The 24740-nt window shown below is 48.5% G+C and overlaps 1 protein-coding gene across 4 annotated transcripts in view; it reads right to left on the reverse strand.

The window, feature by feature from the left end:
* Nucleotides 1-24740, reverse strand: part of FKBP6 (FKBP prolyl isomerase family member 6 (inactive)) — a 63010-nt gene that overhangs the window by 33560 nt on the left and 4710 nt on the right. For 3 of the 4 annotated variants that reach the window (XM_065573060.1, XM_065573062.1, XM_065573063.1), the window contains exons 3-8: nucleotides 24605-24694; nucleotides 22903-23105; nucleotides 21796-21915; nucleotides 20421-20615; nucleotides 19648-19757; nucleotides 15779-15869 (exon numbers count right to left, since the gene is read on the reverse strand). In XM_065573060.1, coding sequence (XP_065429132.1) covers nucleotides 15779-15869; nucleotides 19648-19757; nucleotides 20421-20615; nucleotides 21796-21915; nucleotides 22903-23105; nucleotides 24605-24694 — 809 coding nt within the window. Of the gene's footprint in view, nucleotides 1-15778; nucleotides 15870-17695; nucleotides 17789-19647; nucleotides 19758-20420; nucleotides 20616-21795; nucleotides 21916-22902; nucleotides 23106-24604; nucleotides 24695-24740 lie in introns of all 4 variants that reach the window. The other variant, XM_065573061.1, reaches the window with a different exon arrangement.

Raw genomic sequence — 24740 nt, forward strand, 5'->3', positions numbered from 1 at the left:
CTCGCCTGGCCGACGTGATTGCAATCAGGAAGGCCACCTTCCACGAGAGGTGAGACCAGGAGCACGTGGCCAGTGGTTCAAACGGGGGCCCCGTGAGACGAGCCAACACCAGGTTTAGGTCCCATTGTGGGACTGGGGGTCTAGAATACGGAAAAAGATTAAAGGAACCGGCCAGTCATAGCATGGGAAAATACCGTGTGCCGCTGCACCGGCAGATGGAAGGCCGATATGGCTGCCAGGTGCACCCTGACCGACGAGGGCACCAGGCCTGGGTCCTCAGGTGGAGGAGGTAATCAAGGATAAGATGGATTGAGGCTGTCACCAGGGAGACGCCCGGATCCACCGCCCACCTAGAAAATCAGGACCACTTGGCCAAATAAGCATGGCGAGTGGAGGGCCATCTACTTTTGAGGAGGACGCACTGAACCTGGTCCGAGCATGTCCGTTCCTCTCCACCTAACCACTGAGCAGCCACGCCATGAGGTGAAGAGCTGCTAGGTTGGGGTGGAGGCGGCGGCCCTGGTCCTGAGAGAGCAGGTCCAGGCGGAGCGGCAACGGCAGAGCAACCGCCAGGCCCGTGAGGGTCCCGTACCAATGTTGCCTGGGCCAAGCCGGGGCAATCAGGAGGACCCAGGCCTTGTCCGACTTTATCTTCTCCAGGACCCTGCGTATTAGGGGGAACAGGGAAAAGGCGTAGAGAAGCCAGCCTGACCAGGACAAGAGAAAGGCATCAGAGATAGCGCCGCTCCCCAGGTCCCCCCACCCCCGGAGCAGAACCGGGGACATCACCGGTTCTGCCGAGTCACGAATAGGTCCACCTGGGGAGTTCCCCACCTTCAGAAAAGCCGGTGGGCCACTTCCGGGTGGAGGGACCACTCATGTTGCAAGGAAAAGTCCCTGCTCAAGCGATCCGCCCTCTTGTTCTGGGCACCCGGCAGGTGAAAGGCCTTCAGGTGGATGTCGTGGGCTATACAGAAGTCCCACAGTCTGAAGGCTTCGTGGCAGAGTGTCCTGCCTTGTCTTGCCTGTTGATATAGAAGATCGAGGCCGTGTTGTCCGTGAGGACCTTGCCCTCTAGGTGTGAGTGGAAGGTCATACAGGCCAGCCACACCGTCCTGAACTCCTTGACATTTATACGTAGGGTCAGGTCTTGAGCCGATCACAGACCTTGGGTCTGAAAGTTCCCCACGTGGGCCCCCGAACCCAGGTCAGACGCATCGGACACCAGGTCCAACGATGTAGCCCTGTCCCTGAACAGGACCCCTTGGAGCATGTTGTTTGGGGCAGACCACCACCATAGGGAGGCGATCAGAGAGTCTGGCACAGTGAGGACCTTGCCCATCCAGTCCGTGGCCTGGGAGAACTTCGAGGCCAACCAGAGCTGGAGGGTCCTCATCCTGAGTCTGGTGTGACGGACCACGTATGTGCACGCCGACATGTGACCCAAGAGTTCCAGGCAAACCCTGGCTGTTGTCACCGGGAACCCTGTGACTGAGTCTATGAGACCTTTTAGGGTCTTGAACCTGTCTGGTGGGGAGAGAGGCCCTGGCCGATTCTGTGTGCAGGAGTGACCCGATAAACTCTATGCGTTGGACCGGGACTAACGTGGACTTAGTGTTGTTTACCAACAGGCCCAAGGTGGTGCATGTGGACAGGAAGAGCGCCACGTGATCCCTCACCCGCGACTGGGAGGTGCCCTTGACAAGCCAATCGTACAGATAGGGGAATATCTGGACCCCCCGCCGTCTGAGGTAGGCCGCTACCACGGACACGCATTTTGTAAGCACCCTGGGTGCAGATGACAGACCAAACGGAAGGACCGTGAATTGGTAAGGATTCCGTCCCACCACGAAACGGAGGAAGAGTCTATGCCCCTCTAATATGTGGATGTGGAATTATGCGTCTTGTAGATCGAGGGCAGCATACCAGTCCCCGGGATCCAGGGAGGGGATGATGGAGGCCAGGGAGACCATGCGGAACTTGAGCTTCACCATATACTGGTTCAGACTCGGAGGGCTGATGGGCCTGAGCCCCCCTTTGGCCTTCGGGATAAGGGAATAACGGGAGTAGTACCCTTTGCCCATGAATTCCTTGGGCACCGCCTCTATTGCTCCTAGTCCTAGGAGCCGCTCCACCTCCTGCTCGAGCAGAGCTTTGTGCGAGAGGTCCCCCAAGAAGAACAGGGGCGGGGGTGGTTGGGCTGGGAGGAAGTAAACTGGAGGGTGTAGCCCCGGGAAATGGTGTTGAAGACCCATCAGTCCGAGGTTAGCCGCGACCACTCTAGGAGGAAAGCACACAACCGGTTGGAGAAGAAAAGCTTTACTGAGGGTGGATCCCTGATGAGGACTGGCGGGGTGCCCCCAAGCACCCCATCAAAAACGCCTTTTCCCCACCTGCTTGCCCTTGGAGGACCCAGGTTGGGGGGCAGGCTGAGACTGCCTCTGAGGGCGTCTCTGATAGTCCCGCTGCTTCTTATGGGGGCCTGGGTGGGAGTCTGCCGTGGCTTGAATTTAGGTTTTGCCGGAGCCGGGACATAGAGGCCCAGAGTCTGGAGGTTCGTGCGGGAGTCTTTCATGCCACGCAGCCTCGTATTTGTTTCCTCCACAAACAGAGCTTTCCCATCAAACGGGAGATCCTGCGTGGAAGACTGCACCTCGCTGGACAGCCCAGAGAGTAGGAGCCAAGACAGCCGTCTCATGGACACCGCAGAGGCCATTGATCGTGCAGCCGTGTCTGCGGCATCCGAGGCTGCCTGCAGGGACGCCCTAGCAGCCACTGTCTCTTCCTCCACTAGCGCCTTAAACTCCTTCCCATCGCGCTCCTGGAGGGAGTCCTCAAACTTAGGCAGGGAGCCCCACAGACTGAATTTGTATCGGCCCAGGAGAGCCTGATGGTTCACCACTCGTAACTGGAAGCTCGAAGATGAATACATTTTCCTTCCGAAAAAGTCCAGTCTCTGAGAGTCTTTGTTCTTTGGGGTCGGCTGACCCTGCCGTTCCCTAGGGTTGACCGACTCGACTACCAAGGAGTTGGGCGCCGGGTGGGTATACAAGTACTCGTGCCCTTTAGTGGGTACAAAATACTTGCGTTCCGTCTTTTAAGGGATGGGGGCCAACAAGGCCGGTGTTTGCCATAGGGCATTTGAAATCTTAGCCACCCCTTCATGGAGAGGCAAGGCCACCCTACCCGGTGCCTATGGGGACAACACTGTTAAACAGGGAGTCCGAGGGCTCCTCCATCTACTCTGCCTGGAGGTGTGGGCTCGTTGCCACCCTCATTAAAAGTGGGCCCTAAAGTCCTCCTGCGGGACATAGGGGGGTGCGGCCGCAATCACCTCCTCCCGGCGGGGCGAAGAGGCCAGTGTGGTGCGCTGGATGTCGGCCGGCACCGGCGGGTCCACCACCTGGTCGGACTCCGGGCACGGTGCCGAGGACGTACGTCCCACCAACTCTTTCCTCGGGGGTCTGGAGAGGGAGGCAGACGGTGCTTCTGAAGCTCCGGCCACCGAGCGAGCCCCCATCGGGGGCTGCGCCGGAGGCCACGGTGCCCACTGGTACCATTCGGCCGGCCACCACGCTCGGTGCCACTGCACCTGCTGTCCGGGCTGGCTGGCCTGGCGCATGGAGGGACGGCTACGGATGGAGACCGGGCTGGCGTAAGATCCGCTACTATCCCTGGACCGGGAGGAGCGGCGGTGCCGATAGCTGTTCCGTGAACGGCCTCGACAGGCAGACCCATGATGGCGAGACGTCAGCGATCGACGCCCAAGGCTGCGATGTCTTGGTGGCGACTTGAAGCGGGAGTCTGAGCGGGAACTGCATCAACGATCGTGTCGTGACTGACTGCGGTTCCCTCTCCGAAACAAGGACCGATGGCGACGCCCGCCGCGGTCCCGTCGACATTCGCTCCTTGAGGATGAGCGGTGCCACAAGTCCCAGCTGGACGGAATCCAGCCAGACAGTCTGGTCGGCGTCGAGGGCGATCCACCTGGACTCTGCCCCGAGCGGTGATCGGCGTTGGGAATGTTCCCTGGACCGAGACCGGTACCGGGCCAGAGGTGGCTGCGGGGATCCCAGCAGCGGCTTGCGTCTGGAGCGCAGGGCCGACATCGGCAGCGCTCCACGCAAAGGCATGGACTTGACGCCCTGGGCCGTCTGGAGGGCTTCAGGCGTGGAAGGCATCCGGACATCCGGAGCTGCCTGTTCCGAAGGGGTCAGGCTACTCCGCTCAGCTTGAGTTGCAGGCCTGGGGCCCAGTGGGGATTGAGGACTGCCCGACATGGGCCTAGCCTCTGTCCCAGATTTCCCTCAGTGCTGCTGCGAAGAGGGAACCTTCTTGGCCCTCTTGGTGTGCCCCATGGACAGGGAATGGTGCTGACTGGTCGACGGTACTAGAGGGTCTCCGCGTACCCACGCCGCGGTGCCAGGTACCAGTTCGGAGCGGCGTGCCAGGGTTGGGGCCAGCGCCGACTCCATCAGGATGGCCCAGAGCCTAATGTCCCTTTCTCTTTTGGTCCGAGGCTTAAACGACTTGCAAATCTTGCACCTTTCGCTGATATGGGTTTCTCGCAAGCAGCGCAAACAGTCTGTGTGTGGGTCGTTCCTTGGCGTAGAACGTCTGCAAGAGCCGCACGACTTAAACCCTGGGGCGCAGGGCACGCCCCGGCCCGGGCTCACTGACTAACTAAACAGCTAACTGACTACAGGGCTGAACAAGAATTTTAAAACGCTATTTAAAGAGCCTAGGAGTCTTGGTGTTGACTAACTGAATTGAAGATGGTGCCCAGAATTTTGCTGATCCCAGCTGCTGCTGCTATCAGAATTCTAGAGGTGAGAATGAACTGAATTTTCAGCTCCTATGAGTAGCTGTCGATGTCTGAGCTACCTGCATCACAGGTTACAGCTGCAACATGGTTCAGCCGGTATCTTTTTATGGCCAGAAGTCAGGTACTGTATACTCTGGCCATGCTAAATAAACTGAAATGCTCACTTCTGAAGCATTCTTCACACCTTGGGACACAAGTCTGGATTGGGGGTGGGGGGGAGTGGAAGTGGAGAGAGGAGAGATTTATGCCAACCAGAACCTCCACAAAGAAAGTCTATTTGGAGCAAGACATTGCTTGTGGCAGCTAAAAGCACGCCCGACTTTACAATTCCTATCTGAGAGGAAAGGATCAATCTGCAAACTTGACCTGTGGCAACACCATGTAAACAGGCTTGCTGTTAGAGACTGATATTCCAAAATAGAAAAAAAAAATAGCAATCCAGGCCACCCTTCCCTGACGAGTTGGAGATGCCAAGTAGCATGGACTGAGTATTAGAGAGAGGCTGGGTATGCTTAATCATGTCTAGCTTGACTTGTCACTAGGTAAGGATCATGCAACAGTCCTGGACCAAGGCAGAGAAGTTGTTACAAGAACAAATGGAGGTAAAAATTCAAATAAGCACTTCAAAAACTGGTCAGTGTTAAATGACTATGGTCAAGGAACACCTACACAGAGGCTCTCCATGTGAATCAGACCGGTTTTGAGAAAAATCCAACAAAATGGTAAAACTGTAGGCTTGAGTGCTGAATTTAGCTAGAGATTGGTCCAGTTTCTCACTGGTGAGAACAAACTTGACCGTTAGTAAACTAAAAGGCTTTAATAATTTACCTATGTGCGGTTCATTAAAGTTGGCTATGTGGGACAGGCTTGAGAGTAATTTTAATGAGTAATTTTATTAGATTATGTTGTAAGGAGTAACTGTGGTTTCTTTTTAATGCCTCAGTTGACTCCAAATGTTCACAGGCAGTAGACCTGAGATAAAGTGATGCGACAGACCCAATTAAGATTGGCTTAACATAAACTTCAGACTGTAACCCCAAGGTAAGGCAGTTCTTACCTCATTTCTGCATTAGTTCTGGATAACCACAGATTCCTTCTGATAGTGTTTGAGCTAATTACAGCTGCAAGAGTTTTGGTTTGATCTTTATGTGGACTTATTTAGCCAATGCTTTTTTGTTTGCTGCCACGGCATGCTGAAGTGGCCTCGGGGTAGAGTGAACGGATACCCTTCAAGAACCTTGGCAGCAGCATGTCCAATAGATTCTGTTGCAAAATCTCAATGGATTGCGTTCAGTTTAAAGTTGTCGGGCGGAGGGGGGTGAAACGGCAGTCTAGAATGGCAAAGCGATGGTACTAGTCCTAGGAACTTCACAGAACAAGAACTAGAGGATTTATGGGCTCTCATAACGGTCACAGTTTAAGCCTGGATGAATGACGAAGAGCTCCAGTGGCTGTCATAGAAGAAAAGCAGCCATTGCAGCCTAGTGCACAAGTATGGTTCGATAGATACTGACCAATGACCTGGCACCTTCTGTTCCACACTCTACCCGTCTCAATTTCCTTGGGGAAAATGCTCTTCGCATTAATTGACAGAGTCAGCCTGGAAATAAGGCGTACAATTAACAGTGAGAGTAATTAGCCATTAGAACAATTGACCAAGGGCCGTAGTGGATTTGCCATCACTGACCAGTTTGAAATCAAGTCGGGATGTTTTTAAGAGCTCTGCTCTAGGCATTATTATGGGGCAGTTCTCTGGCCTGTGCTATACAGGGGATCAGACCAGATGATCACACTGGCCCCTCCTGGCCACGAAACCGATGAATCTACTAGTAGTAATTTCTCCCCTTGGGCGTTCTCCATTAAAGGTTTACGTCACTCTTCAGCCTCGACTGATCTTTTCAGAATTCTGTTTTAGAGCTGTTCTTTCCATGACACATTAAGGGTGCACCTAATTAACAAACCACACTTTCCTTTTTCCAACCCAGAGTCAGGAAGGACTGTTTAGAAAAGGAGCATGTTAGCTTACACCCAAGTACAAAGGTAACCTTCCCAACTGCTGCTTCTAGGGCAGAGCGAGTTGAGGAAGGAAAACAGAGTTCTCCTCGCCATTCTATTACTTGGGAAATTACCCATTAGTAGCTCGATCACAACAGCAAAAAAAAAAAAAAAAAACTTTCACCCAGCTTCATACTCCTCCTCCAACGCCTAGGCTGCAGTCACTCGTGGGAGCCAGATCCCAGGCTGACCACCACTTGAAGTAAGAATGAGGTTCTTGGTGTACATTACAGTAGCTGAATGCATTGCTATAAGTACCAGTGTGTTAACACCCCGTCACAATTTTCTATTGTGGCACTAACATGTTATAGGAGGCAAACGTGCAAGGACAAACAGGAAAGGGCCCAAAGTGCAACAGAACATTTGACTGACTACTTAAGCGTGCCCACGAAAGCTGCAAAAAGCTAATTCTATTTTCTTACTGACTGTAGTTAGGACCCAGAACATGGACTATGAAGTTTTGTAGAGTCTGGGAATGTTGGAGGTGGAGGGTCCCTTCCACAGTAACAGTTTTTCCAAATAAAGACAGGTGGTTTAGAAAGCTGGTATCGCTAATGTATACATGGATTAGCAACAGTGAAATCTGTCCAGAAATGACTGTTAACTCCATCAGATTCTTGATTTAGCCGTCTACTTCTGCCAACGAGAATGCTACCAAGTTCTAGCCAGCTTCAATTCTTTGGAATATACTTCAGCAAAGAGGAGTGTTCTGCCACATGACTTAAGATGAACAAAATTTGAACTCTTTGGGGAAGAGAGCTCTAGGCCAATGGGCCTGCAGTTGAGAAGACTGCCTCCTTTTCTCTAAAATTTATGAGTGGCCAATCACAGCATCGCACAGTTGCCATGGTGGTTCCCAAAAAGGAATAGCATGGACCTACCGCTTTAAAGCAGCAGTGTCAAACTCATTCTGCAGCGAGGGCAGAACGGCCATTTTGGTTACAGTCCTGGAGTGGAACATTCACAAGCAAGAGGCAAGTTTAGCAGACTTGCCTGAGTGCAGAATAAGCCTCTTCAAGTAAAGATAAATTGTAAGTAAATACAAAATAAAACCTTAACAATAAATGCATTGATGAAATCCCCCTCTGCCCATGAACTCTCCTCCTATTTATTTCCCTCTAGGATCAGTTCCTCACCCCACCAAATCATCATCATTTTGGGATTTTTTCCCCCCTTTGGGCATTCACCCCAAGTGAATTCTCCCCTAACTGCTTTTATCCCAGTCCTTTGAGGTGGGGTTGGGAGGAGAATCCCAGTGTTTCTTTGAGGATTCACTCTCTTCTCTCCCCTCTGTTCCCTGGAGGTGGAGGCAGCAGGAAGGAGTGGAGCTGCCTCCTTGGTCCTGGAAGTGAGGAGCAGCAGGGAGATGCAGCTTTTGCCCTGAGCCGAAGTTGTGGGGAGTCGAAGTGCTGTGCAAAGAGTTCCGCGTCTCCTGGTGCCCCTCAGCAGAAGTGCAAGGAGGGACCTGGGGGCTGGGAAGGGTCAGCAGGCTGGATCTGGCCAGTGGGCTGTATGTTTAACAGCCCTGCTTCAAAGAGATGTGTAAGTGGCTACTGCATGGAATGGGGAAATAAGACAACACTCGGTCTCAGCCTATTGAGGAGACGAGCCACCACACGATACACCAGCTGCAGCTTCTCTACGAGCCACCACACGATACACCAGCTGCAGCTTCTCTACGAGCTTCTTGCTCGGTCTCAGGTAAAGCAAGTAACAGTAGGGCAGGCTGGAGGTGCTGAAGGCATAGATCACTCTAAGTCAGTTACTCATAAGGAGCAAATGGAATCTCACTAGCAGCAAATGAAGGCAGCATTTCCTGTGATTGGTGCTAGCGGGGTGTCCAGATCAGCAATTAGCCTACAACAACCCCAAGACTTGACGTTGTCCTGATTACTGATGGCCACCTGCCATGATTAAGGCTTAGATGGTGGCACTTATTAATCAGCTCCCACAAGATGCTTCCCTCTTCCACTGGCTTCAGTTCAGCCTTTCCCAGAGTTCATCAATCTTCCTGTTCCTTCCACGCACCAAGAGAACCGGGATCACTGCTGTCTGGGCTGCTGGTCATGTAGTCTGTATCATCTCAAAATTTACCACCAAGTGTATGTAGACACTAAATAATCATGACAGGATTGAACCCTGTAGGTCTCCACATCAAACAGCTCTTCTGCAGCTGCTCCTCTCCCTCCCTGTCCAGCAGTGTGGGAAACAATGAGAAATCCCAAGAAGGTGGCTGTTCACCCCACAAGTGAATCTCCTGGCTGAAAAACGGGCATAAGTTAGCCCGGCTGCCAGATGACCTTTGACTGCGCTTAAAGCCAAACCAGACTTGAATAAAAGATAATAAATAGTCTAGGATAGCAGAGACAGATGAGCAATCTTTTCAGACCACACACTTTGCTACATATGTTTGTCTCGTGGATACTTGGAAGTACAGCAATATTGTTGTTGTTAGGAAAAGGTTACAAAGGTCAGTCACAGTCTGCTAGGGTTCCATGGTCCAGACAACTACCCTGTGTGTCCAGATGGAAGATCTGACCCCGTTTCTATGAAAGATGATGGGGAAGTGTGGGGAGTTGAACTACTGATGCTTTTGCCAAGGCTAGATGGGCTCCCAGTACCTGCACTAACCTGTCCTGTGGGGAGCTCTCCACAATGCTGGACTCAGTGTCTATCTTCCTAGATACTTTATTTCCCAAAGTGTTGAAGTGCACAGAAGAAACCCCTTGCTACAGTCCAGTAAAAAGCCACCTGTCAGAAAAATTAAAAAAACCCAAAACACTCTTTTCCTTTCCACTGTGTAAAAGAAGTGTTGACACCCCACTGCAAATAGATCTTTGAGTTCTCTCTCTACAAAGGCATACAGAATACAGAATTCTTAAATATGGCGTTTTTCACACAGCAAACCTCACTTGGGATCAATCCACCAAGACATTCTTCTTGCCCAGATCAACACCACCAGCATGGAAGACATGGTGATGGATGCACCAATGGATGGAAGTTGCTTTCTAACAGTGGCCATTAGAATGAGCAAATGGATGTAACACATGGTAGAACCTGGATCACTCTCCCCTTTGCGTCAGGCAGAAAGGCCCTGAAAGCCAGCCAGACAAATTTAAAATTATATTTGTCAGACCTCAATACTCATGGCCCCATTCTGCCACCCTGGCTTACTTTGAATAATGCTTGTGACATATGACGGATGCATGGCATATCCAAGGACTATAGCATCAACTTTATAAATGTTACATGTACCTGCATGGCCGAGGTATTGTATTCTAGCTCGATGGGGGAGTTACAGGACTTTCCTGTGGGAACTAAAATCACTGCAGGGTAATTAACACAAATCCCCAGGCTGGTAACCAGCCTGGAGAAGACTTGGACCTTGTGGAAAGTGGCACAGACTGGTTTGACCTGGTTAAAGAGATCCTGGTAAACAAGGAACTGAAAATTGTATGAAGTGTCCACCCTAGCATAAGGGGAGAGATCACTCTCACATAATCCAAGCTCTTTATTGTTGTTAAGACCTGGTTTTGTAATGCTTTTTGTTCTAAATAACTACTCTGCTTTATGGCCGCTGGCTGGTCCTTGGTTAACCCGATCATTGCTCCATGAGAACAGGACTGCAGGAGCTGAACTAAAGGGGGATTGCCCCAGCCACTGCTTTCCAAAGGATTCCAACCTCGGTGTCTCAGGCACTTGTAGACACAAGTGTGGGGATCCAGAACTACAGTACTTGAAGTACTGGCACGTATTTTATCTGTGGGTTGCTCTGAGCTCATCCTTTGCTACCCGCAGCATTGTGCGTGCCATGAGCCGGCTTGAACCCTGACGGGGAAGGGAGGGATTGAGGGGATCAGCAAGAGTCACATGCTACTGAAGCCGCTTCGCTCCCGCGCCTCATAATGAAGATTGTTGGCAGAAAGCCCTTAGAAGAGAATCAGACGATAGCATGTCTCAAGGCAAGTGCTCGACTGCCCCCAGGGAGACAGTGACGATCTTTTGGCACTAGGCAGATGTGCTCCCAAACAGCTAGTCGGGGCACATAGCCAAGCTGCGGTGGGTGGTGTGCAGGGGCCTGTATTCTGAGCTATCCAAGGTAACAAATGCAGCTTAGCCAGTGATAGAAAACGGTTTATAAAAACAAGCCAAAGCTGGAGACCAATGCTGGTACAAACTGGATTGTTAACGTTAAAAGGACAAGCTTCAGGTTAAGTCACCGGTTGACAGGACAACAATCGGAAAGATTCTCTAAATGGGAGGAGGTGGTTAGGTTGAAATCAAAACGCTCTGATTGGTTAATCACAATGGGAAGAGGCTGCCTCCCCTTTCTGGGCACTGTGTATCTGGAGATCCGGGAAAGACCCTGGGGGGCAGCAGGACAGGAAGGAGGAAGTGTCCCCAAATCATGGCTGCTGCTGCCCCTCCTGTCTCCTGGGATCCACAAGGGAACCACCGAGCTTCCACTGCCCTGACCAAAGCAAGCCAGAGAGGGAACCCGATGACATACCCACCTGTATGTCAAGATCCTGACCATCTGGAATGTGACCCTACGGTTCTGCTGTTAAACCCTCCCCATAGACGAGGAAAGACAAGGAGGTCTCTCTTTTTGCCCCGTCTAACAAGAGCCTGGCTTAACTGGCCAAGACAACTCCACCTTTTGCAACACTGCTATGCGCCTGTGACCAGAAAGCAATACCTCCAACAGCGCAATGTTGGTTCAGTTTGCCAGATCTCAGAATAGCGAACAGCAGCATGTTTCTCTCCAGCAGCTAGGTTGCAAGTGAAAATAAGCAGAGACAGAAGACAGATAATGTATCTTTTGTTAACCTTTCTTTCTCCCTGTGTTTGTCTTAATAGAAACATGATTGGACTTCAACAGCAACATTTAAAATAACTTTCTTCCACCTCCAAAAAAAGAACAGATCAAATCATTTAAAGAGACCATCAAGCAGTGACTCCCCCCCCCCCAAAGAGATTCTGTACAGCGAAAGTGAATATGGAAAACAGTTAAAACAAATGCCTTAATTCTTTAAGTTTTAAAGCATTTAACTGTTTTCCTTTGTGTGTGCTTAGTAAGGGGTTGAGAAGATTTAGGATGATTACAATGGGAATAATGCCAGTGCAGACACAAAACGCCAGACCACACTTAATTGCTTAAATATTATAGAAGCATGCCAGGTTTTTTATCAACATCTTTTTCCTTGCTGGGCCTGAGATGCCCCCTAACCACCACAACAGTGGCATGGACTTGTCAGTCCCACGTGTGGAACTAAGCTCAGTTCTCAAAGCGGATGGTGGAATGCTGTTTTCTGCTCCAATGTTTCTCTCAGGACCCAAAGGTTATCAGATTCTCACAGTTCTGTCAGCAAAAGAGGAGAACTCCTGTGCTTATCAGTAGGCAGTCTGGGTTTATTAGGCCTACAAGTCAGAACGGTTCCTTTGGTTGGGCTCTGGCAGATGCTATGGTCACAGAGAAGGAGATCTGCAGCATTCTGCCTGCATAGAGGGTCTTCGTACTGACACTTCAGCCTCAGCAGAATTGATCATAGAACCATGGTGACCTGTGCGGGCAGTGAAAGGGAACAGGGCCATTGATCCCGAGGGAGGATGACTTCCCTGCTGCGCAGTTTTGGAAGCCTATGAGGTCGATCAGTCTTTGTGGACAGGTCTATTTATTTAGCTGCTAGTAGATCGGATTGGGAGCGGGGCTGGAGAAGTTTCTCAATTGAACCTGGAGTTGATTATGGATTAGGATAAGAAGCTGACTGCTCCATCTCTACCCACTGCAGACTAGACCCAGCGTGTGACTGTCAGATGCTACTAGTCTGGATGTAAGCCATGATTGCTCCTGGGAAGCAGAGATTATTGGCCAGCCGATTCAGACAGCTTTATAAGGGTGGAGCTGGTTCTTTTGAGTGCAGTGGACTCCACTGTTGAGTTTGACTTAAGCTCCTTCAGTTCCAGGTGGGAGTTGGTAGTTACTCTTGATGGGCACATCTCCTGTTGCCATCTGGGACTGGTACTCCAGCATGTACACTCAGAAGGATTTTGATTTAAGAGTGTAGCTCTCTTGCATGGCCTCAGATGCAAACCCTAGAGACATGCCTTATTTACCAGCCTTGGAGCGTATCTGAGCTGAGAGCATAGGGCTGGCAGAGTTCCCCAGCCACATTTTGGAGATACGCAGGTCAGGGTATCTCAGCCAAGATCAGACCATATATGAAGGTTTCTGTTTTTATGATCTTCATATAGTCATTTGACTGATATACCCCTTTATTTCCTGCAGGCCAATCTTTCCGTGGCCTTAGAGTAGAAGCACCTATGATTGGAAGAAGTTTATGGATTTGCTCACAGGAAAGATTTAGTGGTATCAAAAAAAACCTGTTCCAAGTTCTTAGCACCAGTTCAAATATTGCAATCGGGATACACATCCAACTCAAAGAGCAGAATTTCTCACCTATACAGCAAAAGACCAATCTCAGAATTCTGAAAGCCTTCCAAACTTCACTTTCGCTAAAGCACGTATCATTAACGCACCACAGCCTAGGGAGAGCCAATCCCAATATTCTGAAGCCATGTCCCTGCCAACGTACTCCTGCATCCTCAGCCACTGTGATAAGACATATGGGCCACCATCTCAATACCATGAAGCAGAACTCCAGATTGACCCTCTGAAGCGATTTTCTCTTATAAGGCAGGCCACACATAGCTTTCTCTGGAACTTGCCGTTGCTGTGGTGATCAGGCAGGAAGAAAGAGGGGGTGGGAGGGTTGTAAGGGGAAGAATGAGTCACTGAAGGTGTTCTTGTTGCCAATTTAGGGATTTCCTAACCCACTGATCTGCTGCTTGACTGCCCACCTGATAACTCTCCTCTGAGAACACATCTTTCCTCAAAGCGTTAGTGACCAGATGTTCCATTTTTAAAGGGACAGTGCCATATTTAAGCCCTCCTGAAAGTGTCCCGACTTTTTCTTTAAAAAAAAAAAAAACCACACACCACACACCATGGGCAAATTGTCCCATATTTTCTGTCTCCCCCTCCCATCAATACTGGCGGGTCCTGCTGCTGGCCAGATCCCTGCTAGTCAGATGCCTGCCCGGCAGCGGTGAGTGGGGTCCAGAGTGGGTGTGAAAGGCTGGTGGCGGGACGAAGATGCAGCGTGCGGGGCTGGCTGCTCCCCCGGCTGGTCCATTAGCGCAGCCCTCACTGCATGCCGGCTCTCAGCCAGCAGGGCCCCACCCCTCGTCCCATTTCCGGCTGGTGCTGGCTGCGAGCTGTGGTCGCTGGTGAGTGTGGGCAGGCACCAGGTGGCCGGTTACATGTCGCCTCTGCTGCCCACCCATCAGCCCTTTATGTGCTCCCACTCTTGCTGTCCTCTCCCTGCTTTGCCCTCCACCCACCCACCCCCCGCGCTGCTCCTCCATATCTCCCCCAGCGGGGCACGTCCCACTCCCAGCGTTGTGCGGAGAACCAGCCCCTGGTTGGGGTGCTCAGCTGACCAACAGCCTGGCTGGGCTGGTGCCCCGGGAAAGCACAATACCCACTGGCCCAGGGCACTAGCCCAGGGAGAAGCCAAGCCCTGCATGTGCCAAAGCCCCACACAGCGCTGGCACGGGGAGGCTTCTCAGCTAAGCTCTGGAGTGGGGGGGAGTGGCGAGAAAGCGATTTCCAGCCTGTTCACACCCTGAACCTGAAGGCTCTACAGCAGCCCCCGGGGCAGGGGCTTAGCACCCTCTTTGCCCTCCTCCCCCACTCTGGGTCCTTCCCCCAGGGAGCGCCGGGCTGCTCCGTCCCCTAGGCACCCTCCCCTACTGAGCCGCCTCTCTGGCTGGGTTCCTTGAAGCCTCTGCAATCAGGTTCCCTGGGCTCTGGTGCACAACGCATCTTTAGGGCTTAACTTCTTCCTGCCCACGCTGTAGCCGGGGTTATGTCAGTGGCCAGCAGCAGCCTGAAGGTGTCAGCTGCCTTTCGACACTGTGCGGGCAGGAAGGGACAAGCTGCTTCCAGCCATACGGGAGGAGACGAGATGAGCTCTGCAAAGCCACAAGCCAGGTCATCCCTTCCCCTGCCTCCTCCCCTGTGGTTGGAAGCAGCTCCCATCACTCCTGCACAGAGCTGAAAGGCTGCTGCTCGCCACATTCTGGTGTGAACCCTGGCAGAAATCTGGGGGGGGGGGGATGTGACCCTGCATCTCCCCCCACCCTACCCCACGTGTTGCCTTGGGAAGACAAGGCACCAGGAGAGGTGGGTCTGTCCCAGGGACCAGTCAGGCATGGAGGGCGGAGAGCACCGAGCAGGGAGGGCTGGGTCGGTTGGTCACCCCCCCACCATGTGAGAGAGGTGTACAGGAATATATATATATATATCTGTGTGTGAGTGAGTGTGTGTGTGACCTCTCCCTGTGTGTATGGGGGGAGGAAGAGGGGAGGGGGGGTGTCACCCCTCCCTATGTGAACCCTAAAGCCCTAAAGATAAGAAGGGAAATAAAAAGAATCCAGCTAGGCAGTATTTCTTTTCAACAGGGGCTCAGTCAACTTGATGTTAATTTCAACGTTTGTACTGCCTAGTTCGGACTGATTGCCGTTGAACTCGCTTGAATACGAGTAATTTTACCAGGTGTCCCGTATTCAGCACAGGGAGATATGGTCATCCTACAAAGTGTAGACAACATTTTACAGGTCCAGAAGTTAGGGTTGGACAATACCTTACTGCCACACTCCACTACAAACACTCCTATGTTAGGTTCTTCCTCTGCAGCTTTCAGGCAGAGGAGAGAAATTATGTTCAGCAGTTTTGTGGTTGCCAGTGAATACAAGCCCAGGCAAGACATGAAGATCTGAAAAGAAACAAGCCTGTTTCAACCCACATGCTCCTTTTGACTGTTTGTTTGTTACCTTTATTTCTGGTTCCACAGGAGAAAAGCTGAGAGGAGCAAACATTCGGCAGCACATTTCCTTCTCCTTATCCATGTAGTCCCTGTAACAGCTGCAAAATCGGGCACATTGTTACAGGATGGCTATTTCGACAGCTAAACCAATATGTACATCAATACGGAGGGAAGAACTGCTCTGAACAGGGCTATACCAGGACACAATCAGGGGTGTAAATGGCTCAACAGACAGACTTATTACCTTTTGAACTGTACTAAAAACGTGATTTTTGATCCTATACAAACAGAATTATGTTGCAGAGTTGGAGGTATCCAAGACCAAGTCTTTTTTGAGCCATAACTACTACCACCAAGTAAAATACACCACTACCCTCCAGACACAAATCTCACCATAAGAATCAACCTTATTCTTTCAGTTTTGGAGACAGGTAAAACAGGGAGGATACATCTAGGTGGCATAGAAGGTTCAAACATTTTACCTTTGGAGATCCAAGTAGAGTCCACGTGAAAGCAAAAGTCAGTCTAGATGACACTTGTTCACATCACGAAAGCCATCACAACCCAACAAAATGGGGAACCTACCACAGCTAACGAAAGCTGTGCTCATAAGCACCAAATGCGTTTGGCAGCATTTCTAATGGCTCTGTAAGCTCCAAAAAAATCATGCTTTGGTGGGATCTTGCCTACATTAGCCCCACTGAGAACAAGCTTGGATTTTCCATCACAATTTGACTTCGGACACATAGCTGAATTATGGTTTTAGCTGTGGTTTTTCAATACTCTGTTAAATACAGTGAAATCCAGTTATTGAATGAGCGCTATTGATTAAAAGAACTATAAAAGAGCTGGGTATTATTACTAATCAATATACTCTGTTAAGTATCAGGGGGTAGCCGTGTTAGTCTGTTATCTACAAAAACAACAAGGAGTCTGGTGGCACCTTAAAGACTAACAGATTTATTTGGGCATAAGCTTTCGTGGGTAAAAACCTCACTTCTTCCAATACTCTGTTGTTTTTCAAAAAGAACTTAAATAGGCAAGTCGAAAGCCTTTTGAGAGCTAGGTATTATTTTAAGAAGTGCTGGAGAACAGAGCTCCACCAGATGATGGGATGATTTAGTTGGTGTCGGTCCTGCTTTGAGCAGGGGGTCGAGCTAGATGACCTCCCGAGGTCTCGTCCAACCCTAATATTCTCTGATTCTAAATACAGAAAGTCTCCTTCAGCTGGTATGGATTGTTTTGGATTAATAAAATCATGAGTGATGTGGAGAAAGTGAATAAGGAAAAGTTATTTACTTGTTCCCATAGTATAAGAACTAGGGGCCACCAAATGAAATTAATGGGCAGCAGGTTTAAAACAAATAAAAGGAAGTTCTTCTTCACACAGCGCACAGTAAACCTGGGGAACTCCTTGCCTGAGGAGGTCGTGAAACCCTGTTATAGTCCTAGCCTTAAAAGAGAACTAGATACATTCATGGAGGTTAAGTCCATTAATGGCTATTAGCCAGAACAGGTAAGGAATGGTGTCCCTAGCCTCTGTTTGTCAGAGGGTTGGAGATGGATGGCAGGAGAGAGATCACTTATACTCCATCTTTTGTAGTTTTTCCCAGATCACATCAAGGAGCCCTAGAGGTGTGCCAATTTGACAAAGCTAAACAGATTTAGCCAGTTACCTCACATTCAGCCTGAAAACATTGTTTTCTTCTATTGTACATTAAGGTTTTTTTAGATTAGTAAAGTGAAAAAAAAAAAAAAGACGATAATGCTAATTTTAATTTCTGACACCAACCCACAGAAGCAGAAACTGCAAACTGACATTCCCTTAGCCAGCTCCTCCATTGTGCTCAAGTTCCAGGGTGTATGCTTTTTAAGTTGCACATGCTGCAGCACCCAAAGACAAAAGGGAGAGAAGACGACAAACCTGAATTCAACCTGGACTCTAGAGCACCTTGTTAGTTCTCTGTGGTTTAGAGATATTTTATATCTGATGGGTTTTATTTTGCTCAGCTCACACCTAAGAAAAAAGATTAGGATTAGCCCATAAAAGTCAAGAGAGCTACACACACCTTATATTGGTCAGAATTAGACCCTATATCTATCTATCTATCAAGAGTCTTGACGAAAACTTAGACGGTCTAAACTCTACATAAGATCTTACATGAAGCTACCCAGAATCAATTACTTCTTGGGCATCCTACTACAGTACAGATCAGTCCACAAGCTATAAGACTGGATGCAAAATCTAGTCCTGAATCTAATAGGCTAACCACCTAGTCATCCAGAATCATTTTATAATTTCTGCTTGTTTAGCTGTGTTTGTAATGCATTTAGCACCTTGGGATTGAGATATATAATTGACAGATTAAGATGCTGAACACCATATTTCATAATATCTCATCAACATCCACTGCCCTCTGCACAGCGGGTTGCTACTTACAACTTGATTACAACTTACCAACAGATTAACAGCACAAAACTGAGGTCTGAGAAATAGAGCCTTTCACCCACACTCATAATGCAACTTTCCACAACTGGAGAAAGGAACATTCAAGCCCATGCCTCAAGGGGGGGCATCATTTTCCATCCCTTTACTTCTCTTTTCTTCTGCCTTCTCTCAAAGGGCACAGAAATAATGCTCCTGGTCTCTCATAACACCAAGTCCACTTCACTTCCTTTGCTCTGTATTTTCTCTAGTCTAATTCATGGGCAGGGCAAAGAACTAGAGGATTGCGAAAGGGCCAGGCAATACTCACACTGCAAGCAAGCACTTCAACCAAGGCAAGACGTGGTCATGCCAGAGAGCTGAAGAGTGGAATGTCCTGACATATGCAGGGCAGCGAAGAGGTAAGCTTTCACCTCTGCCATTACAGACTTGGCCTGGAGCTGACCTGGGCTGGCCAGAATGAAACTGGTTAGTTCAACCCAACAGCTGTTCTGATGCCGACCTAAAGTGAGTTGGTGACCTCGCTGTAGCTCTGAGGTCCTCATTGCATAGTTCCCAAAAGTGTTTGCAACATAACTGGCACGAACAACTCCTTTGTTGATCAAGTATCAGAGGGGTAGCCGTGTTAGTCTGGATCTGTTAGTCTTAAAGGTGCCACAGGACCCTCTGTTCCTTTGTTGATATTTCCCCAAGACGACAAGAACAGAATGCAATGGGGACACTAGAGTTGGTCTCATGAAAACTTGACCAAGCACATTGGTAGGGAAGATTGTGCTGCGACTGCTTGTGTTGTACTTCTTCTGGGGGCAAACAAAGTTTATTTCTCCAAGACTGTTGATTTATCATCACCAAGGCAGCATGAAATTTGCTTTGCAAACACTAACTAATTTGCAGGGAGATTTTGACAGTGCTGTAAGTGGTAAGTATCCTCCTCAATAGTGGAAAAGCAGGGGAAGTCAACCAACACATCTTAAAGGAAACAGGACCTTCTCGAAGTGAACTCTAATGTACAATATTTTATTGATGTCAAGATATTTCAGCACTCCCAGCCTAGCCTGTCATCATCAGCCTGCCCTACCCACTCGAGTGAAGTGTATAGCAGCTGCAACCGAGATATTCCCCCCAGAGCAATTGTATGGAAACAGTGGATCTCTGTCATGTACTCACGAGTCACTCTGAAGTACTGCATCTGCAAATTAATCAAACTAAATCCCCCCCCCCCCCTTTTAAAGACTTGTGTTTCCAGAGCTCAACCATTTGCTGATTTAATCTTTACAAAAGCTAGTCTGCTAGCTCTTTCTTTTAACACATTCTGGAGAGAATTTCTAGACAGTTATTTGCCTTGTGGAAGGTACTGAAGTGTGTATTTTTTTGTCCACCTAAGCAATCTCTCCCGCACCTCTCACAATAGCGAGAAGGAGTTCTCTCACCTGGCCAGCTTTTTCAGCTCATTGTTAATATCGTGGTTAAAGGGCTGTTCTTTTTGAGCTCTGACAAGGAAATCCCGAGCTTTTTCATATTCTGTCAGAGAGAGACAAGCCTGTCGTTGAAAGAAGGACAAGAATTAGAGAATAAATATCTCCTCACAGTAGCTCTTCAGGATTACTTTATGGGAATACACCTCTACCCCGACATAACGGACCCGATATAACACGGTAAAGCAGTGCTCCGGGGGGGGGGGGGGAGCTGCGCACTCTGGTGGATCAAAGCAAGTTCGATATAACGCGGTTTCACCTATAACGCGGTAAGATTTTTTGGCTCCCGAGGACAGCGTTATATCGAGGTAGAGATGTACATGTTTCAAGTTTTGGAAATAAGTAATTCCTAAACAACTGTCTGAATCCATGAAAAAACAGAGCTGTGCAATGTATTTGCAAAGGGCCAGGTTTTCAGACATGAGCATTCAGCACAACTCCCACCAACTCTTATGGTAGCTGTGGACACACAGCACATCTGAAAGCCTGGTCCAGGATTTCTAACAGATTTTCTGAGCGGCTCATTTTATTCTATTGCAGGTCTTCCCCACAGACTAGCAAGGCTGGGGTTTAGCTTCATGCAACCTCTTAACCCACAGACACTCCATGCATCTGAAGAAGGGGGGTTTTTACCCACAAAAGCTTATGTCCAAATAAATCTGTTAGTCTTTAAGGTGCCACTGGACACTGGTTTTTTTAACCCAACAGAGGAATCTACTTTTGCTCACCTGGCCACACCTGAATAATGCTTTGGCATTTCTCTCGTCGATCTCCAGCGCCTTTTCTCCATATGTCAGAGCTCGGACAGGACGCTCCAGCTTCAGGTAAGTAAATGACAGATTCAGGAACACCAGCAGTTTGGCAGCATCAATCTGGCACTGCTCATCCCCACTGGAAGGCCTGCGACACAGGATCGAAGAGGCCTGGGCAGATGGGATTAAAAAAACCATAGGAATAATGCATGGTGCATACGTCTGTGGAAAATTGAGGACTTTACCTGACCACTGATCTAGAGAGAGACACACATCAACTTAACCACCTTTGAAACAGGTTTCAGAGAAAAAGCCAAAAAATAGAATGGCATTTGCGATGCACCCTGAACATGACCAGTCAGCTCAGTCATTTGCAGTCGTGGCCCAGCATACCTCTTCCGCTCCTTGCTGACTGAGATTAGACCAGGGACCTGGTTTCTGGTTTCGATTTTGAAGTGCCTAGCTCACTGTGAACGCTACAGAGGTTGTTTGGAATTACTGTCTTTTCTAATATATACACTGCAGAAAGGAAAATCTCACACATTTTAAAAGCGTGGGTAGAAGAGGAAACCATCCACAGACATTTCACTTAAGTACATCCCCGCCCAGGCAAAAGTGGCGGTAGAGAAGGTATCCTCAACAGAAACAACATTTCTGTAAGACACAAACACTCACGCCCTAGCTAAAGACTAGGAGTGGGAGCACAGCTTGTGGCATTAGAAACAAAAAGATAAAGTCTCCCAGCGACAGGTGATGGGGTAACATTTCCTTGTTGGGAGACTACGAGTCAAATTTTCAAAAGCACTTCAGTGATTTAGAGGGATTAGACTTTTAATAAATCTTGGTGTTCTGAGAGCCTAAGTTACTTCTGAAAATGTTATCTCAGCGCTCCCTCCTTGCCCAAGGCCATGCCCTAGGGCTAGGCTCTCCTCTTTCTGCTGAAAGCTGTGCTGGAGGATTCCAGCTAGGTGACGGTCGCAATTGAAGTAATTATGTTCAAAGCCATTTCTAGAACTTGAGCTGTGTTCCAAGCACGCCAACCCATCTGTACATTTCCTGCCTATACTAACTGGGACCTGCGATTCACATACTAGTACCAACCTGTATTTCCTTTCATTGCTGTTCAACACATACCTTGGCTGAGCATACAAAGACAGCTGCTTCATACGGTCCTTAAATTATCAACTTCTAACAGAATTTAAAACTTTAGCTTAACTGTGTTTCCCAGGTGTATTATGCTAGAGGGTAATTGTTCTCTAAACTGTTTTCCACTTTGTGCTTCCAGCTAATGCTTAGTTGTCACTTACTATCTTCTATAGACTGCATAACCCTGTCATCCTGGTTTTATTACCCGCTTGTATCTCTCTCTGGCATCCATGAAGCGCTTCTGGCGGAAGAGGTAATTGCCAAACTCCCTCTCTGTGTTTGCCACTTTCAGCACCTGCTGTAGTGGGAACGTATCCTGCTGCTCCTGTGTACAGAAGCCAAAATTCAGCTGATTAGTAGACACAAAATAGGACTGCTGAGACAAGTAGCAAGTACCTATTGCACTTCCAAGTGGTCAGACAAGGGAATAACATTCAAAGTCTAACACATACAGCGTTGGTATAAGAACAGCTGCACAAAGGACACAGGAGGACTGTAGCAACAATAGGCCTATCTTTAGGAGTGGAAGCCATCCAACCGAAGAGCGACGCTGGGAAAGAGCAAAGAAAATACCCTCCCCAACCTAACAAACATTGATAAGAATGTACTACGTGAGCCTTGAGCTGTTCTACATAAATTCAGTTCCACTAGAGGGAGCTACACTCCAAGATTCTTGTAGGACTCACTAGAAATGCGCCGCTGACTAGCTTCTCCCCTGGATTACACTCTGAGTTATGGTACGAATAAGCAAACATGTTTATTTGCAAACATGCAAAGCAGTTTTAAGAACTACAGCTTCAGTTTGCTTTAACGCTTCTCCCAAGAATCTATTTTCTTTAATTTACACTTTGAAATGTTCTCGACACAGGCTGGGAAGGAGGGAAGTTTCAACTGTGAGGGAAATCTGGAAGATTTTAGGGCCAAACCTTCAACTGGTTGTAAACGGATGTAGCCCCATTGACTTCACTGGCCTGGAAGAGCATTTTTTAAGTCACATTAAGCATCTCTGCCTGCTTTCTTTTCTTTGCAAGCTACAGGGCCTGGAACATGGGGCACGGCAAGGAGTGAGATATGGTGCAGTGTGGTGCAAGCTGTCGTTTTACAAGTACATAGGTAGAGGCATGAACAAGGACATCAAGCCCCTTCACAAAAATGTACTACAGGTGCTATTAGCTGGAAGCTATTTTGAACAAGAGTATCGGACATCATCCTATTACTGCAGCAACGGGCATACATAACAGGGTAGACAGCAAAGAACAAAGCCTTAAAATTCGGTGTGTATGGCTCAAAGCTACTTGTGTAACTAACTCACGGTAGTCAAAACAAAGAATTTGTCACATTCAGCCGAGTCTAGAAAGTCCAGAAGCTCCATCTCAAACAAGACTGTGGCATTAGGGGGAATCAAAGGCGGACAGCCCAATGCCCCATAGGCATAACTTGGTGTGAAGAGAAATCTTGCCGACTCTCCTTTCTTCATGGTCAGTAGGCCAACCTCCATGCCCTGAAGTGTAATCTCTGGCAAAACAAGAAGTGGAACTTTTAAGAAGTGGGCCTCAAAATCCTTAACCTGAAGGACCGATATCTCTTAAAACCTGGTTTGCAAGCTTGAGCTTTTCCAATTTTCAGCATTTCGGACTGCCAATTCCTAACCAGCAATGACAACTTTATACACATCCAGCAGCACAGCATGCACCCTGGATCACAAAAATGATCCACCCATATTCCAGGAGCCTGGCAGACACCAGTGTTCAGTCTCAATGTTGATAAATGCAAAGTAATGCACAGTGGAAAACATAATCCCAACTCTACATATAAAATGATGGGGTCTAAATTAGCTGTTACCACTCAAGAAAGATCTTGGAGTCATGGTGGAGAGTTCTCGGAGAACATCCGCTCAGTGTGCAGCGGCAGTCAAAAAAACAAACAGAATGTTGGGAATCATTACGAAAGGGGTAGATAATAAGGCAGAAAATATCATATTGCCTCTATATAAATCCATGGTACGCCCACATCTTGAATACTGTGTGCAAAAGTGGTCGTCCCATCTCAAAAAAGATATAATGGAATTGGAAAAGGTTCGGAAAAGGTCAACAAAAATGATTAGGGGGTTGGGAACGGCTTCCGTATGAGCAGCAATTAATAAGACTGGGACTTTTCAGCTTGGAAAAGAGACGACTAACGGGGGATATGATAGAGGTCTATAAAATCACGACTGGTGTGGAGAAAGTAAATAAGGAAGTGTTATTTACTCCTTCTCATAATACAAGAACTAGAGGTCACCAAATGAAATTTAAAGGCAGCAGGTTTAAAACAAACAAAAGGAAGTATTTTTTCCACACACAGCACAGTTAACCTGTGGAACCCCTTGCCAGAAGATGTTGCGAAGGAAAAGATTTTAACAGGGTTCAAAAAAGAACTAGATAAGTTCATGGAGGATAGGTCCATCAATGGCTATGAGCCAGGATGGGCAGGGATGGTGTCCCTAGGCCTAGCCTCTGTTTGCCAGAAGCTGGGAATGGATCACTTGACGATTACCTGTTCTGTTCATTCCCTCTGGGGCACCTGGCACTGGTTGCTGTCAGAAGACAGAATATTGGGCTAGATGGACCTTTGGTCTGACCCAATATGGCCGTTCTTATGTTCTCTGCCTCCAGAGGAACGTAAAGAGTGTTTAAAATATAGCATCAGCTGCAAGGCTCATGTGTTAAGCAAAATACAGCCAAATTCTACAACTCACAGGTAGCTTATATTGTCCCCTCTGGACCTATTTCCAGGAGGGGAAAACAGCTCTCAGTCATCCCTTCCCCCACACCTGGAAGCAAGAGGTAAAGGCGCAGTGGTAGCTTGTAATCTCACAAACAGTAACGCCAACCCTTAGAACATATGACATTACGAAAGCACAAAAGCTCTACCAGGCTTTAAGGTATTAACACAGCCACAGCCAGAGGGCTGCAGAAGGGGCAGGGTCCTTATAGCCTTGTACCTTCAGTACTAGTTCTTCAGTCTCGACTTACCTTCTCCAAGTTTCATGAGCCTAGGATTCCTCCTGTACCAGTTTGTGTCAAAGGGCTTATCCATGTATTCCAGGTACCCAGAATATTTCACTGCAAGAGTTCCAATGCAAAGGGAGAAGGGCAGGAGATGTTAGAG

This window comes from Chrysemys picta, chromosome 19 (assembly GCF_011386835.1).
Source record: "Chrysemys picta bellii isolate R12L10 chromosome 19, ASM1138683v2, whole genome shotgun sequence".
NCBI classification, from domain to species: Eukaryota; Metazoa; Chordata; order Testudines; family Emydidae; genus Chrysemys; species Chrysemys picta.